This window comes from Aspergillus caelatus (assembly GCF_009193585.1).
Source record: "Aspergillus caelatus strain CBS 763.97 unplaced genomic scaffold BDV27scaffold_72, whole genome shotgun sequence".
Lineage (NCBI taxonomy): Eukaryota > Fungi > Ascomycota > Eurotiomycetes > Eurotiales > Aspergillaceae > Aspergillus > Aspergillus caelatus.
The window spans coordinates 56,404-72,550 of record NW_022475335.1 but is presented as its reverse complement, the minus strand read 5'-3'; the positions used below and the strand labels follow the sequence as shown (position 1 = coordinate 72,550).

At 47.0% G+C, this 16,147-nt stretch overlaps 5 protein-coding genes across 5 annotated transcripts; 1 reads left to right on the top strand and 4 right to left on the bottom strand.

Moving 5' to 3' along the window:
- Nucleotides 1–423: 423 nt before the first annotated feature.
- Nucleotides 424–2,994, bottom strand: BDV27DRAFT_106001 (transient receptor potential ion channel family protein). Its single transcript, XM_032064399.1, has 3 exons — nt 2,447–2,994; nt 840–2,384; nt 424–781 (listed from the first exon to the last, which is right to left on the bottom strand). The coding sequence occupies exons 1-3, from the start codon at nt 2,751–2,753 to the stop codon at nt 462–464; spliced, it is 2,172 nt and encodes a 723-aa protein (XP_031928347.1). The 5' UTR covers nt 2,754–2,994; the 3' UTR covers nt 424–461.
- A 2,471-nt stretch (nt 2,995–5,465) lies between these two features.
- Nucleotides 5,466–7,443, bottom strand: BDV27DRAFT_127179 (telomere length and silencing 1 family protein). Its single transcript, XM_032066703.1, has 2 exons — nt 6,835–7,443; nt 5,466–6,768 (listed from the first exon to the last, which is right to left on the bottom strand). Exons 1-2 carry the CDS (start codon nt 7,221–7,223, stop codon nt 6,069–6,071), a joined length of 1,089 nt encoding a protein of 362 aa, XP_031928346.1. The 5' UTR covers nt 7,224–7,443; the 3' UTR covers nt 5,466–6,068.
- A 53-nt stretch (nt 7,444–7,496) lies between these two features.
- BDV27DRAFT_127177 (actin family protein) lies at nt 7,497–9,479 on the top strand. The gene is made up of 3 exons (XM_032066702.1): nt 7,497–7,685; nt 7,801–8,299; nt 8,368–9,479. The coding sequence occupies exons 1-3, from the start codon at nt 7,643–7,645 to the stop codon at nt 9,242–9,244; spliced, it is 1,419 nt and encodes a 472-aa protein (XP_031928345.1). The 5' UTR covers nt 7,497–7,642; the 3' UTR covers nt 9,245–9,479.
- Nucleotides 9,480–9,490: 11 nt separating this feature from the next.
- Nucleotides 9,491–12,429, bottom strand: BDV27DRAFT_127170 (uncharacterized protein). The gene is made up of 4 exons (XM_032066701.1): nt 12,306–12,429; nt 11,467–12,210; nt 10,808–11,393; nt 9,491–10,738 (listed from the first exon to the last, which is right to left on the bottom strand). The coding sequence occupies exons 2-4, from the start codon at nt 11,748–11,750 to the stop codon at nt 9,728–9,730; spliced, it is 1,881 nt and encodes a 626-aa protein (XP_031928344.1). The 5' UTR covers nt 11,751–12,210; nt 12,306–12,429; the 3' UTR covers nt 9,491–9,727.
- Nucleotides 12,430–13,026: 597 nt separating this feature from the next.
- Nucleotides 13,027–16,062, bottom strand: BDV27DRAFT_127166 (transcription factor domain-containing protein). The gene is made up of 2 exons (XM_032066700.1): nt 14,423–16,062; nt 13,027–14,337 (listed from the first exon to the last, which is right to left on the bottom strand). Exons 1-2 carry the CDS (start codon nt 15,594–15,596, stop codon nt 13,658–13,660), a joined length of 1,854 nt encoding a protein of 617 aa, XP_031928343.1. The 5' UTR covers nt 15,597–16,062; the 3' UTR covers nt 13,027–13,657.
- Nucleotides 16,063–16,147: the final 85 nt, after the last annotated feature.

Here is a 16,147-nt window from a genome sequence, read left to right as displayed (position 1 = left end):
TAACGGCACAGTTGGATGGGGTGCCAGCTACAGGATCTCTGTTGAGGTTCACATTAAATCCTTCGTCCGTGTCCGAATATAAGGAGGCCCAGCTATTTTATCCTCTAGAAGATCACCAGAGATATATATCATGTCTAATGCAATGTTATTGTCTTAGGCGCGGGAGGCTGTCTTATAAGGGAGAGTAAAGTGCAAATATTGGTTGGTTATGACTGAATGTGAGGCTGATATCGACACGTATTCAAGCGTATATATGCGAAAATTGGGTTGGGGGTGCAAACATGGTACATACAGTGGAGACAGGAGTAACATCAAATCCGCTAAATTCAGTTGTCTGGCAAGAATAGTTTTCTATGGACACAGGGAAATGGAGGGTAGGGAGTAAAAGAAAATGGGTAAGAGTAGAATAAGAAATGTTGCAGAAGGCAGTGTACCATGAATTGCTTCCATGATCTAATGGCTCAATAGGCGAAGCCATAACCAGGAGCGGTAGGTTTACGACCATCCGGGGAACCACGACTATCACGGGTATGCCGGCTTTCTCGACTAAGACTTCGACCATGTTGACTTTCATGATAGCCAGGAGGATCCACCAAACGGTCTGTGCTTCCTGTAGGGCTTGATCGTGACTTTGGATCGTAGTGGTCCCGATAGGGTTCGTAGGGGCCAGTGAAGTTAAACTTGCTCATCTCTGTGTACTCTTTGCGGGGCGGATTCTCCATAAGGAGCGACTCCCGCGCATCCAAAGGAGTCAAATCGTCGATATCACGGTTCATTTTTTCTGAGTAGAACGCCGGTTGTTAGCATACCGAATAGACCAAAAGGCTCTTTCAACTTACTGGCTTCTCTTCTCCGTTTCGCATGGGGGTTTTCTCGGACACAAAGAATGATGGCGTTAGCGGCAATGAGGATGGCCAAAATGCCTGTGAGGGCGGATTGCACAACGATAAGGACAATACCCGTCACAGTCTTAGTAGTCTGCGAAAGACCAAGTTCCTCAACAAAGATCAACACGCAAGCAACGGATAATACACGGACCACCTGAATGCTGATATTAATCCACTGGCTCGACTTTGCAACATATGGCCGGTACCATAGCAAAAGTGCTAGCATGAGAGCTTCAACAATGAGTTGACCCGCGGACTGAATGAGGCCATGACCATTGCCCGCAGCGATGATTACACCCTTAACAAACATGTACACGATCGCAGGGACAAAAAGCCACCAGTAATCCTTCTTGTAGTTGTCGTAAAAAAGGCTGTACTTCCGCCAGGTCTCTTTATCCTCGTACAAGCCAGAGGCGTCGCCTTGAGATGCCTTATATTTACGAGCCACATACCAGATTCGGAGACCAAAAAAGATCAGGATACCGGTAAATATGACAAGCGTGACAACAGCCAATACTTTCGCGGCCCACGAATCACCACCAGTGAGCTGGTAGACGCAATATAAGACCCAAATCCCATAGAGAAGAAGAATCAGGTTGGTAATAGTCCTGGCCAACAAGCCCCAGTAATCCTTGCGAAAATTCGTGAGCTTTGCAGGGAATGATCCATACAAAGCCCATAACTCAAGGATAACTTTAAGCAGTAGAATGCCCACCGTAATAGCAGCTATAACAATAGCAAATATCAGCAGGCATGTCATGAATATGTTCGCTTGAGGGATGGTAAGCTGCTCCGCCCAAGCCTCTATACCAGAGACAACCTTTTTGACTGTATCATCACTAGCCTCTTCGCCAGATGTCGAATTCGCACTATAAGAAGTTGAAACATCACGTATACTCAAGTCGGCAGCGCCTACAATCAAATTGAACCCTCGCTTGACTTTAGAACTTGTGTCCGTCGATGATCCATTTGAAAACTCGAGTGTAGCATTGCGAAGGAAGTCGTAGCTGTTTTCCGTGAGGTTTCCGCCGGTTGACTTTCGGAAGTTATCGATAGACTGCTGCATTTGACCCCATGGGATTAAACCGGTGCTAAAGGCAAAATTTTTCGTGAAGCTGCGATACACTGCTGGGTAGTTGACGCTGAGCATGCCGTTTGTAGCCATGCTATGGAACCATCCCATGACATCACCAAACCCCGGACTAGAAGAGGCTGCCCCGGGATGACCGGCGGCGCCTATGACAGACAGACCGCTCATTGCCAGAGCGGCACCTGCTACACCGGCGGCTGCGTAAGTGACGCTTGGCATTTGTGCAGACTTTCCGTTCGACAACTGTGTTTCAATGCAAGCAATATCGTGGACATCATCCTTGGACTTCAGCTCCAGTTTCACTTGCCCATCCAAGTCGGGTATAGCAAAGGCAATCGCGGGGATCTGGCTAGCAAACGACTCTGGAATTTGTTGCGAACCAGTCGCTTGAAAGGCGCCGGAGGGGACTTTATCGAGAAGAAACAAGTCAGTTTATAGGCAGGAAGGTTTCCGTTCTAACAAAACTTACCAGGACAAAGTTCCTCGACATGATTCTCCGAGCCACAAGGGTCGAATGACTTGCTATATATTTCGTTTCCGTATGCATAAACCGACAGAGATGCGGTAACGTTCTGCTGTTTTTCATTTGTTCCGGCCACATCGAAGACTACCACTCTCGTGGAACGTGTATAAGTGACGTCCAACTTTTTAACCTGTATTTCTGCGTCTGTCAGACAGGTTGAAATGCCATTTGTGCTAAGCGTGTCCGCTGCGAGGACATGCACGGGGGACAGCCCCAAGGCAATTAAGGTAAAATGTGATATAGGAACCCGCATTTCGGCAAGAACAATCGTTCTAAGATTCAAATTCAAAGTGCCAACATCAAACGTGTTGTTCGGGTGTTGTTTCTCACAAGCACAGGATTTCAATTCGAAAGATAGGCGATCAAGACGAATTTTTGAAGGCGATTAAAATGATTAAAGATGGCGCAAGCTCCAAGTGATCGAGCTGATAGCAACCGGACCGGCCGAGAATCAGAAACGTCACAGGGTCAACCCGTGGAGAATAGAAATAATCGTATATAAAAAATATTTCGAAGAAAGCAATCACAACGTGAGAATAAAGAGCATCAAAAGATGGGGAGAGGGATTGGAGAAGGAGGGAAAGGTCGAGCAAAGAAAAGTTGAGAGGATTTCAAAAGAGAGGCATACACAAGGAAAGCGTTAGGACCACTCAGTCCTCTCGCCCACTCCGTCTCTTGTAGCTCACCTTTCCTCGGCCTCAAGAGACACGGCAGGGGAAGGGAAGAGCTGTATAGACTATGAGGAGAAAGAGTAAAAGAAAATTGGTTGAAAGAAACAATAGCAGCTCGCGGATGGATCCGGAAAAAAGGAGTCGTAAGGGAGCGTGTGAAGTGAATGAGAGGCGAAAGAGGCAAAAAGCAGCGCAAAATCAGCAGCACGATTTGTATGCCAAACGAGTGATGATGGAGAAGAAGAGTAGAAGGAGGGGAGGATATGCAAATCAATCAGTCGATCAGTGATAGAAGAGAAGCCATCTTCTTCAGGGTGTCTGGCTGATCGGTACAGTACAGGTATACGCACAGTGCGGGCCAATCTTCCTCCCGAATAGCTGGTACCAGAACTCACTAGTAAGAAGTGGTACCCGTTACCTTACCGAAAATGCCTAATAATAATTAAAAGGACAGTATCAAGTGGTTAGTTCTTCGCCGTAGGGTTCGAGACTCCGACACCTTGCCCCTGAATTGTCTCAAGATCTGTCCCACCACGACCATTGATTGGCCCAGTGCCCGGCTCAGGAACGGCCCAAGAATGGCGCCGTCTGGAGCCGTCTAGACTCTAGACCTCTTTATGGGGCCACTGATATTCTGGCATCACAGTACTTCTTCCCAAGGTAAATAAAGGTAATTTTACGTAGTACTGCTTCTGTATGTCAAATAGATTCCAACATTTCCAGCGTGCGCGTGTAGACTTTTCCTTTTTTTTACTTTTTGTAACTGTATGATCCATTTATAGCTATTTCCCAAATAACCTAGAACTTCACCCTCTACCATAATTCATGATACACTAGTACTCCGTACTATGGGCGGATTTGCTGCACATCATTTAATTTCTCATTCAAAAATATTAAAACAGAAATGAGAGAGAAAAGTAAAGAGATTAGATCTTAAGATGATCTATACATTATAACCATACCACTAGCAAATTATTAAACAGGAGTCCTTGCAAACATTGAAAGAAAAAGCAGAAACGAAAAAAAAAAATTACATGAACCACACACATGGCAAACACCGTGCTGACTTGACCACCCGCACAGGAGACCGGCTACGCCACAGTTAAAGTTACTGATCTCAATTATACCCGTATATCCTCTGTATTCTATACAGAACACTAAGAGCTTCTTTTTCTTTGTCCTTTCTCTCTGGCGTAAAGGGGGTACAACTTTAGCGCAAGAGTTTGAAATGCCGTTGTTTCTCTTAACCCACAAGACTCGGCTAGATGGACATGATCTTTTTCAAAAAGGTAATTCCCATATGCAATTCTTCATCATTACCATTCCTCTCTCCTTCAGGAATGAAGGGGATGCCGAACGGATTGAGTGGGGGTAAAGGCCTGGAGCCTGGAGCACCAAGCAATCAATCTACGTCGGTGGGCTAGCATGTGTCAGATTAGCTTCTGAAGTCTGCGTGTTACTACTCACTACTCCGTACTGGGTTGTACTCAACCCCCACCCGCTTACCGAACGGTATCTCTTTGGGTGCTGTAAACACCTCGTGGCCCGTACTGTAATGTATACCACATACCACAGAGCCCGAAGCTTGCTTATCTAACTAAACGAGTCTCTTCCCTGCCATTAGAGAACGTCAGAGGATAACTTCCAGGTACTCTCACGCACAACCAATATACTGGACACTGTTGTTCACTAAGTTTATTATCTGTCATCTCCAACCGGATCCTGCTCTTAGACAGTTCCGTCACCTGCACCTTCCGGCACCCTGAATCTCACACAACATAAAAACACCATGTAGTTAGTGCCAAATCTTGGTATGAGTGTTTGATGTATTGTCGACCAGATTCACTATTAGCACTAGAGAACTATTGATGAGGATGGTAGTACCCGCAATCTATCATTGAATATAGCGGTGATAGAAAGTCCCACAAGAACAGATTTCCTAGGTACTACCTGTCACTTGCTCATTAAATAAGCGTCGGCTTCCAGGGTTCAACCCCGCCTCTAAAGAAACTGGTAGAGCCGGTTCTCAGCATTAGAGCTATGTCGCAATGTATATATTGCGGATATATATAGGTGTATCATACTCTCATCTACAGGCAGGAGACTAATGAACTGGTGCCTCTATTAGGTCCAAGCAGTACTTGATAGGCAGTCATCACAGGTAAGTTAGTATGTCTACATATAAATATGATAGTATGCGGCTATTTCGTCCTCCCGGATGGTATACGTCGAAAGGGAGCACCTATGTATGTATATTGAGCTCACTTCACAGTCAACTCAAAGTTCTGGCAGAACGCCAACTCGTATTGTCCTACCATTGTAACAACGCTAGAAAGTGAGATACACTGTGTGGGAAAGTATTATAGCGTATACAGTTCACTCACGCAAGCAAGACCAACAATACTATTGCACACGCTAGGTTTTCGATTCAAAGATAAAAGAGACAGTCGACACCCGCTCCGGCGACCTCAACAAGCTCCCTCCATGAGCATAACTGAACGGAAGGTGGTACCAACTTCCAAAGGGACTAAGGTGTCCACATCATTCAACCTGGAATATGGCACATTATGGTCGATAGGTAACCGAAGGGCTTCCGTACCTGCGGTGGCTATCATGGCAAAAGAGCATGAGATGGAGAGCAACGGCGGTAATTAAACAATCCTATAAGCCTGTTTGTCTCCATGGAATAGGAAAATGCGCCAAACAGAGATAAGGACGGTGATGTCTCTGCTCGAGTGGGACGCAGGGAAGTCCACCAATTAGATTTCGCTCAGGAATATATTACACTGAAGTTTATCCAGAATGTAAGCGGGCGCTACAGGCGACAAGTATGCCACAGTAAGGATGAGATTATCCAAGGTTCCAGATGAGTGGGGCGGGTAGGTTGTAATGCACATTCATTTTCGCCCTTGCTTCTCTTGCATTTCCCGCATCGCAGCTCTAGCACTCCGGCTGCCTCCCAGCTTAGGACCCCGCGATGCCTCGGTTTTCGCGGTCTTGGGGTTTTTCACTCGCGTTACCCGACGACGTGACTGAATGGCATCAAGGAAGTCTCTTCGGAACTGTTCGGCGACTCTGTCATCAGCAGCTTGGTCGTCTCCCGCTGCCGCTGTTTCATATTCCGGTTCCTCATATACGTCCACTACGAGAAATGTTATTTTCTTTGTTAGAGTCGGATCACGTCTGAAGGCATTACAGAAAGGGTTGGAGTGCTTACGTTTGCTTTCGCGTAGAACTTCTTCTACGAGTCGGTCTCTTTCCACATCCTCACTGGTTCGTCGTTTTTGACGACGCCATAGTCTCTCATCCTTTCCCATAGGAGCTGCTGTGAAGAGAGGGCCGTCATGCTTGAGATGCTCATATTCATCGTCTCTTGCTAACTTTCTTGTCGCTGCCTCCGTCCGTGCGATATTCTGTAGCTTGGTCTCCTGGCCGAGATCAATCTCGTGGAGTTTACCTAAAGACGCCGGTTCACGTTGAGGATGGTCGGTTGGGGACGGCGCAGCACCAGATTCGCCCACCAAAGGACCATCTGAATCATCTGTCGGGACAGTGTGCTGGTGTCGCTTAGCCATTTCGGTCTCTATATAAGCCATCCTTATCTTGTTAGTTTCTATTACAGACAATACAAGCGACAGAAGAGGATATGATGCTAGATCGTACATATGTTTGTCAACATCCACCGTCTGCCCAGTATGTGCTGTAAATCGGTCACACATAGCGTGGATCCTCTGCGCCTCGAGATCCTCCGCTGATCCCGTAGATACGATGGCTTGCTTATCGTTGTTTGCCGACTGTCGAGAGGTAGTAGAAAATCCAATGCCACCCTTGCGAAAGCGATGAAGACGTCGTAGACGAACAAGATCAGTAGGGTGCACGGGATCATTGTCTGCTTGGGATTGAGAGGGGGTGGTAGGATCTGAGCCACGGTCATCCCTTCGATTTTCATTGCGGAAATCTTCTAGTGTGTCCTCAGGGCGACGTCGCAAGAACTTTCTTCTCTTTACCGGTCGGAAGAGAGTCTCCGGGTTCGAGGTAGTATTATTGTCCATCGTTGTGACTCCAAGGGAGATATGGTGTATAATATCTACCTAGGGAGAGAACAGACGAGCAGTCAAGTGGATAGAAGGGAGGATTTAAGTAAAATATGAGTCATGCACTATGGAAAGGTACGTACATGAGAGGGAAACCCGTAGCTTATTCGTAGCAATGGAGATAGGACCTAGTAATGGCAGTAGCAGGACAGAGTAGTGGAGGTGATGAAACACGCCCGCCCAAGCCTTTTTAAGTTTGGTTCCCGCACACCCTCTATAAACCACCTCCATCACCACCCACGCTTTTAGCCTTGCTGATCATAGAGTTGCCTCGCTGGTCTTACCCAGAACTATTTTCCCTCTCTAGTTGTCGCCTACGAACCGCAGGGCAATTTTCACTACTACTCGAATTGCGGTGCTTCTCCTTTTATTCCGCCATGAACCCATCCATTCCACCTTCGACTGCTGAATACGGTGGAGGTATGTCATCTCTTGAAAATGCATCACGCAGTGAAGAGCTTTCCTATATGCATACTACCACATAGATTACATCTTTTTCAGAGCAGAACAGAAACTAACGGCTCGCTACGTGCAGATGAGGTTTCAGCTATAGTACTTGATCCTGGGTTTTCAACAACGCGCGCCGGCTTTGCAGGCGAAGACACGCCAAAGTCCCTGATCCCAACATATTATGGGAAATACACCTCCGAGGGACAGGAAAGGTTGATTTTCAGTGATGACGTCTTTGTTACCCCGCGCCCTGGCTTGTCCGTCCATAACCCAATGGGTCGAGATGGAATTGTGGAGAATTGGGACATGGCAGAGAAAGTGTGGGAGTATTCTTTTACGTCGCGACTCACGGGCCCTAGACCGGGAAATCCATTCCAAAATGGTTTGAACGATATTGCTGATGGAGAGCTTCCCACAGAAATGGAGGGGGTGGAAACTGAGGAGAAGCCTCTCGCGGACAGTCCGCTCTTGATGTCTGAGTGTGGCTGGAACCCTGCAAAAGCTCGTGAAAAGACCATGGAGATCGCTATGGAAAAATGGGGAACACCGGCTTTCTATTTGGCAAGGAACGGTGTTCTGGCAGCGTATGTACCCACCCTTCAATTTAAGCCGTCTGGCATACTCTGCTGCTGACACTTTAGTCCTCCTTCAGCTTCGCATCCGGGAAAGCTTCTGCCCTTGTTGTTGATGTCGGTGCTTCCAATATCTCCGTAACCCCGGTGCACGATGGAATGATTTTAAAACGTGGAGTTCAGCATTCCCCTCTAGGCGGCGACTACATCTCATCACAAATCCGCGCTCTTCTTAAGACAAACACACCACAACCTATTACTATCACCCCTCATTACCTCATTTCCTCGAAAACTGCTGTCGACGCAGGTCAACCTTCGCAGGCAAAGTACAAGACTTTCCCACCTGAGAAGGCACCGGACGCTTCGTACCGTACCCTGCTCGAGGAGCGAACCCTTTCCGAGTTTAAAGAGTGCGTGGTCCAGGTGTGGCCTGGGCCCAATAAGCTCTCCGCAACGGGCCCAAACGGAATCTCGAACGAGGAAGTGGCTAAAAGCAATCCTGGACGGCCATTTGAGTTTCCAGATGGTTACAACCAAGTATTCGGCCTTGATCGCTATAGAGTGGTGGAGTCCTTGTTCGATGCAAAAGCTGCGATCCCAGACCCAGAGTCGCCATTCCCCTCTCCAACACAAGCTCAGACTGTGCCCGAGTTGATCAAGAACGCACTCAACGGGGTTGATGTTGACATCCGCCCGCATTTGTTAGCCAATGTTGTCGTAACGGGTGCATCCAGCTTACTCCATGGCTTCACCGACCGCCTCAACCAAGAACTTATGCAGACTTACCCGGGACCGCGGGTTAGGATCTCTGCTCCAGGCAACACGGCCGAGCGCAAATTCGGGTCTTGGATTGGCGGAAGCATCCTTGCTAGCTTGGGAACCTTCCATCAAATGTGGATTTCGAAGAAGGAATACGAAGAACATGGCCCGACTATCGTCGAGAAGCGCTGCAAGTAGCCTTCAGCCTGTCCTGCTTTACCCATGTTATCCTGCTATGCCCGCACGAGATGTGGTTCGCTAGCTTGGTTTTTGTAGTTTTGCAATTTGATTTCTTCTCTTCTCTGTTCTGATCTTGATTTAGTTTTTCTAGGCGTTCTTGTACTACTTTGATGGTTTGAGAAAAGAACTTTTCCCATAAGACTAGGACCGAAAAGCAGCAGGGCTTATCTCTTTTTATATTACATGGTTGTAGAAATAATGCCAAATAACTCAGTGTACGGAGTGCGTCATTCTATGCTCTAAAAAAAAAATATTGGCCCTTTCAGAAAAAAAGGCATATCATAGGTTGCCTTGACAGTGCAACGTTTTTAGTCGTGCTCAAATCGGCTAAGAGTGTAGGGCTCCCACTCATAAGTCTCCAAGTAGCATCCCCTAGCATCCGGTGGTTGACATGGGAGGCCAGCTGCTACAATAACAGTGATTCATACTCATGCAGCCTAATTATGGAGGTGGTACAGATGGTAGAGCTGTTACGGTCGACTGCGTGTCTGTCTTTGCTATATCGTTATCGTGGTTATTGTTGACGTAACATCCTTCGTCTCCCCCCAATGTCATATGGACCGAAACAACGTGGATCCTAGGTGCAACATCACGTCTTGGTTTTAGCGAATATGTATTCTGTGATGGATGTTCCTGTAACCAGGACATTGATCTCTCAAGGTCGCTTCTGAAAGGCTCCGTTTGAAGTTCTGCGGACGTCTCAAGCGTTGTTGATGTTGCACGAAATCTGCTGCAAGGCTCATCCTTCCTTCTCTGCGGAGGACGACGGACGGCGCTCTCTTTCTGAATTGTGCCCTCCCAAGCATCAATCACCCTATCTGACTTGAAATGATGCAAGAACTGGTTTAACATAGTTTCACGTTTCACTGATGCTTGGGCAGTGTAGGTCCGAGTCCGCGGCGGCATAGGTGGTGGCCCTACTATATCTTGCTGCTCGTACTGCTCATCTTTCTTCAATGTCCAGAAGCCCTTCAACTGTTCCAAAGAAATGCTTCGGGACCTCAACCTCCTACAAGGGGCTGTAGCGGGTGGAGATCCTTTTAATCCAGCATCTTCGCCTTCAACTTTCTTATTAGTAGGTATAGCCCTTGAGAATCTCCTACTCAGGTTCCTTTGAATTCTCGGCACAAGCGTGGTTGGACTAGAGCCATCTGCGACAACCTTCACGCATTCCGCTCCATCTGAAATAGCGGTATTCCCGTCGTAGCTCTGAGGGCCATGCAATGCTCGAAGATTTGGGGCACTTTTTCGCGTGATCCTGAGGCGTTCAACCTGCTTATATATAGGTGCCTCAGGCCGTGCGTCTTTTATATTTGTAACGAACGGGTCACTGGGCAGTGGCTTTTCTGAGCTGGAGAGGCCTGGGAACATAGCGGATGCCCGCCTCTCGAATAGTCGTTCTCTGGTTGACCTGTCTCGGGGCGGCGCCATCGCAATCCGTGTCAAGGACACCTGCTCTTCGTCAGACATCTAAACAGCTGTGAGAAGGAAAAGTGGGGAAATGGTCAATCTTGTACTTACCGCCTCTTTTCTGCTCGCTACGCCTACACGCCTGTGCAATTCGGTGATCGCCAGACAGAGCTGAGACAATGCGGATTGAAGCGCCACCCCTCGACGGCGGAGTTTCGAAAAGGCTACATTCCAACCCTCTATATTTGCTAGCATGGCTTTGTAGATGGCTAACAAGTTATTCGGCAGTGGTCCATGTTCTTCTGCAGACTGTCTCAGATATCGCCACAAAACCCCAATCGCCTCCTTTCCCTTTTGCATATCTTTCAGTGCGTCTTCAATGGCGGTAGTGAATCGTTCGATAGCATGTTCGATTTTTTGATTATAGTCAATCATGGTTAGGCGGAAGTTGCGGTTTTGCAGCATTCCATCAAAGACCACTAAATTCTGGAGGGGAAGATTAAGGTATTGAATTCGTGTGCGCACATCAACCTGAATTAAAAGGAAGTCCTCTGTAGACCTTCCAAGAAAGCCATCTAACTCATCCACATGACTTTGAAGGATTTTCAAAACTTCAAAGTCGGACTTAGCGAGCCTCTTAACTAGAAGATGGATACCGAAGGATATTTGAGCGATGAGCTTCCAAAACGGATGATACCTGATACCGGTCAGTTTGCACGTTGACCAGAAAATAGGGGGTTGTGATTTATGAGGGCGTGTTAACTGCTTGCCTTTCTCCGGGCCTTTGGCGCCATTTTCGTCCGCACAATCGTTCATATTCGATGCTCTCTAGCAGATCTCTACGCCGGGATTGTGCATCAAGCCAAACGAACCGTTCGCTTTCAGTGCTTTCGGTAGCTTCAACAATTGATTCTTCGAAAGGTCCTTGTAGTTGAGGAATTGGATGGACCGGTACTCGACTGATGTCTTTGCTATATTCTGACTTATGTTTTGCCCTTATTTCTGCGTCGGTGGCGGGGGTCCGTTGCTGTTGAGATTTGGAAATGATAGCCATGAATGCTAGGTTAGGGTCCAGCAGAGACTCCGTGAGCACGATTATCTGCCAAGCTCTTTAACCTTTCCAATCGTATTTGGCGCGGGTGGGCTCCAGGAAAATGTGTGTATTTCTATCTGCACATGATACCACAAGCCGCACACTGGGCCACTTCTCTATTGAGTAATAAGCTGTATTCCATACGTCAGACTCACACGTTCAAGCTCCAGAGCGCCCACGAAAGTGCTTTCATAACCAGGAATAATGGCAAGAGCGGGAAGAATGGAAGAGAGAGCAGAGTCCAGAGATTGTATGAGAACAACTCGGGTCACTGTGTGTGGGCCAAAGAAGCTGATCTATATATATAAGCCCTGGTACTACACCTCGCCGGTTAAAAGCTAGGTGCAAATCAACTTTCTCTGCGAATTTCTCAGGCGTATGCAATGCGAGGTGTAACGAACACAGTAAGTTGGATATTGAACTAATGCAAACTGAGAACATATACTCCGTACTTCACTCGCGTAATGGAGTGGAAGGTAACAAATCAAACGGCATGGGACAAGGTAATAACTGTACCTTGAAATATTTGGAAATCAAAGAATGAAGGGGCACAAGGGAAAAATTAGATTAATCACAATGAATAGGTGGGGTTTAGTTAATGAAGAGAGGGTAGTAATGTGCTGCCAGCCTGCCAGAGCTCTTCCCACAGGGGGACGAGGGGACGAGATCCCGTCCATTTCAGGGGAAGGACCCAATCATATGCCTTTGCACAATGGCAATAATCCTTGGTGGGTCACGGGTATCTACTAGTACTACCTTTTATAGACTGCTATATATTTGATTTTATAATGCCAGACTGGGAGACCCATGTAATGAACATGTACTCTTGGTAATAAGGATCAGCCGTAAAATGGGGTGAGAACTTTTCTCTCCCTTTCTATCCTTGCTTTGCCTTATGTTCATTTACCAATGCGAAAGAGAAACCCGTACTATTATTAAACACTTATTATTACCTTTGTTAATCCCCATCATATCACCATCATCATCAGTCTAGGAATCTCGCATCCGTTATGTAGGTTCCACTGGTTAGAAGAGAGGTGGTACGTATAAGACTTCGAGACATCGAGAGAGGAAGAGAAGAACGAACAATATCGGGTATGTAGCGGTGATGAGAAGCATAAATGCATACCTATAGTAATACTGGCAAATTCTGTTTAACTATTATATTACTTTACCATGTATATAGGAACTTCGGTGATTAAAGTGGAATTGAAAGAAATATATATATACATATATATAAATATGAAAAAGACAATTATGATCACATCATCGCTGTTTATGAATATTCAAAAATCCATGATAGTCCCTATACGTAGAATATCCCCCATTCAAGCTCAAGATTGTCTCTCTAGGAATCATGAAGCATAATATCCTGTGGAAGTAGGAATTGTCGGGACTCAGAGATAGTCAAGTAGCCCTCTTTCTATCTCCGCCCCTGGGTTCCCGACTCCCTATCCTCATGAAGTGTTGGTCAATTGCCGTTGACCCGCACCATAATTCGTATTTAAACTGGGTGAATTGCTGACCGGAATCAACAATAATGAACGCCCGGGAACTCCATTAGAATTAATCTACCAGCAAGGGGCTTGATGGCCTCTTCGAAATATCTTTTAAGGCAGCATATGGCAAGTGAAGTTCGTATCGGGATAGGCAGCCACCTATCGCTGGGAAACACTGAAACAGCAAGGGAAGCCTCAGACCCAGGCGCTAATGATGATCGACATTGCCTCTGGTCCGAAAGTCTTTCCTGCGAATGAGAAATCGTAAAATCGTCCATCCAGAAAAACTTCCTAAGAGTAACACTTTCGGTGAAGCCCTTTCCACATGCTTTCTCTACACAGTAACATCATGTTCTTGTATGCTGCTGGTCAGGGTAAGAAAACCGGGTCCCAGAAGTTTGTAGGTAGCGACAAATCTAAGAAGTCACCGAAGAGCACGTCGATATCGGCGAAACCATCAGTCTCATAAACTTGCATGTTATTTTCTGGAGGGTCCAATGACCCGTGAGTTGAGGAAACTTGCTTAGTAGCAGACACGTCACTAAATAGATGGCCATCGCTCTGATAAGATGAGAGCGGTAAGACTGGCGCAGCACTTTGTGCGTTTGTGGGGTTAATGAGCGTGTTGCTGGGCGTTGGCGACTGCCTGGGAGCCTGTCCGGGTTTGTGAGTACCAAGATTCAACCCATCAATCTGGTGTAGGGCTTTTCGCCCTAGCCGTGCCATTGCTTCTGCAGAACACCAGGAAATCCCTAAGGCTTCCAGAAGCGTACAACAAGCTTCCAAACTAGCTTTGGCCCGATCGAAATGGGTGATAAGCTTGCTCGAGCGGAACTGCTGATATGACACACCCATAGATAGTGTGAGCGCATATGGAACAATGGGAATTGGAGGGAGATTCTGGGAGCATTCAGTGGATACGATGGAGTGTATTCGAATAGCAGAAAGACCCTGCCGTATATACGAAGGTTTGGAGCCATCAGGGCGACCGGTTAATTTGCATCTACATGAAAGGATGGCAACGGCATGGTAAAAAAGCTCGAGGAAGCCTAATGTCTCATAACTTCGTGAGCAAGAAAAGAAATAGTAAAGGGCTGACCGAGAGGGCTAGGTTTGACGAAAAATAATACCCACCAAGAGTAGCAAAGTCCAAATCCTCGCGAACATCATCGCCCATAATTTCTTCGAAGGTTGGAAACCCGGCCTCCCACCCAACCGTATGATCCGAAGTTGGCCTATAGAATGAAATCACATGGGCCAGTAAATCGGAAATTGCAAACCAAGCATCAAATGCAGTCCTCGCATGGGAGGGGTTTAACCTGGGTTTCTCAATACCAATGTCACGGTCTGCGAGAAGAACAGGGCGACCGCCTATGCAAGCATGCATCTTGTCTAATGTCCACAAGCACCAAAAAAGGCCTGTTAATGAGTCCCCTGGTACTTGGCCAGGACGGTCAAGATGCAGGCCGACCGTCTGAGCCTGGTGAATCGCCTGACAAAGGTGCATGGAGGCGGCTTCTGCACCTTCATAGCCCTCACAATGCAAGGACATCAGCGCTAAGGTGCGGATACGAGTAACTCGATCAGTTTCAAGCCCTTCATTGAGAGCGACTACAAGGCCCCTGTACAATTCAGAGCAGAACTGGCGTGGCGTCATGACAGGCCCACTTGTGGCCAACCGAAGCCAAGGATAGGCCGTTCGGTCTTTCGCAGCAACGAGGCATATAGCCCTCTCCAGAAACGCTGATGTCCTTCCCCCAGAGTAGGCAAGAAGGAATGAACCCTTATCGACAAGTGGTAAAATATGATTGACCCTGGAGAAATAAATGGGAACCAAGTGATCTCGCGTCGAAAGAGGGAGACGTTCACAAGTTTTCATGGCAGCTGCATACCGCTGGTGTAATAATTTTGCAACAGATTGTGGCCCGAGAGGTTCAGATGGATCTCCTGGGGCAGCATTATCTGCATCAGCGACTGTTCCTCCGCCTTCTGCATTGCTGTATGTAGCCGGTGAGCTGATCCAGAGTCCGATCCGGTCCCGAAGCTGACTTTCACATGAGACGTCCAGTCTTTCCCGAATCACGGCTTCCGGATTAAGATCTCCCACAAAACGCTCTGTCCGGGGGAAGTCTGGAGAAATAGGGTAACAGTTCCTTAGATCGACCTGTATTCCAGTTGTCGTTGAATTGATTGATGAGTGTTTTGTGACATCGAGCTCATTTTGTTCGATCAGACAGGTAGGTTGATGTTGGTCTTGAGGTTGGGTATTGCAAGTACCTAAATGACGACAGCGTTTCTTTTTACACATTTAGTTGAGCCCAGTTTCATACTATAATTGGCTTGCCTCAAATGCCACGAAACCCATGCACACACAGACGCACCTTTCTTCTTTGGCAATGGGCACACGCCCTCAAGGCTCTGGTGCGACGCCGCGATTGAGGTGTGTCAGCGAGCCACGTCAGTTCCATTTCATAAGGTTAGTAGTGATGTGAACCAAGAATTTAAAATATATAGGTACAATGATTCCATAAAGTGGCATGTGGTGCGTCACCCGTGGACGTAGAGCGATGATAATACTAATGCGGTAGTAGCTATTGCGCTTTCTCCATTCCGATGATTGGTTCGAACTGATTTTAGGTCAAAGTCTAGCCACTCACTAGTAGTACTGAGTCGTGTCGAGTCTTGTAGACCAAGTTTTCAAAAGAGGTTAGTCACCATATTTGGGTCTGGGACACAGAATACGTACCAACTATGGGACCGAATACTCAATCCAGGTGTACATACTACTCCAGACTTTATAAGTACGTACTGCTAATGATAAATCTACCGTAGATCTCGTATCATGTGATCAACTCCGAC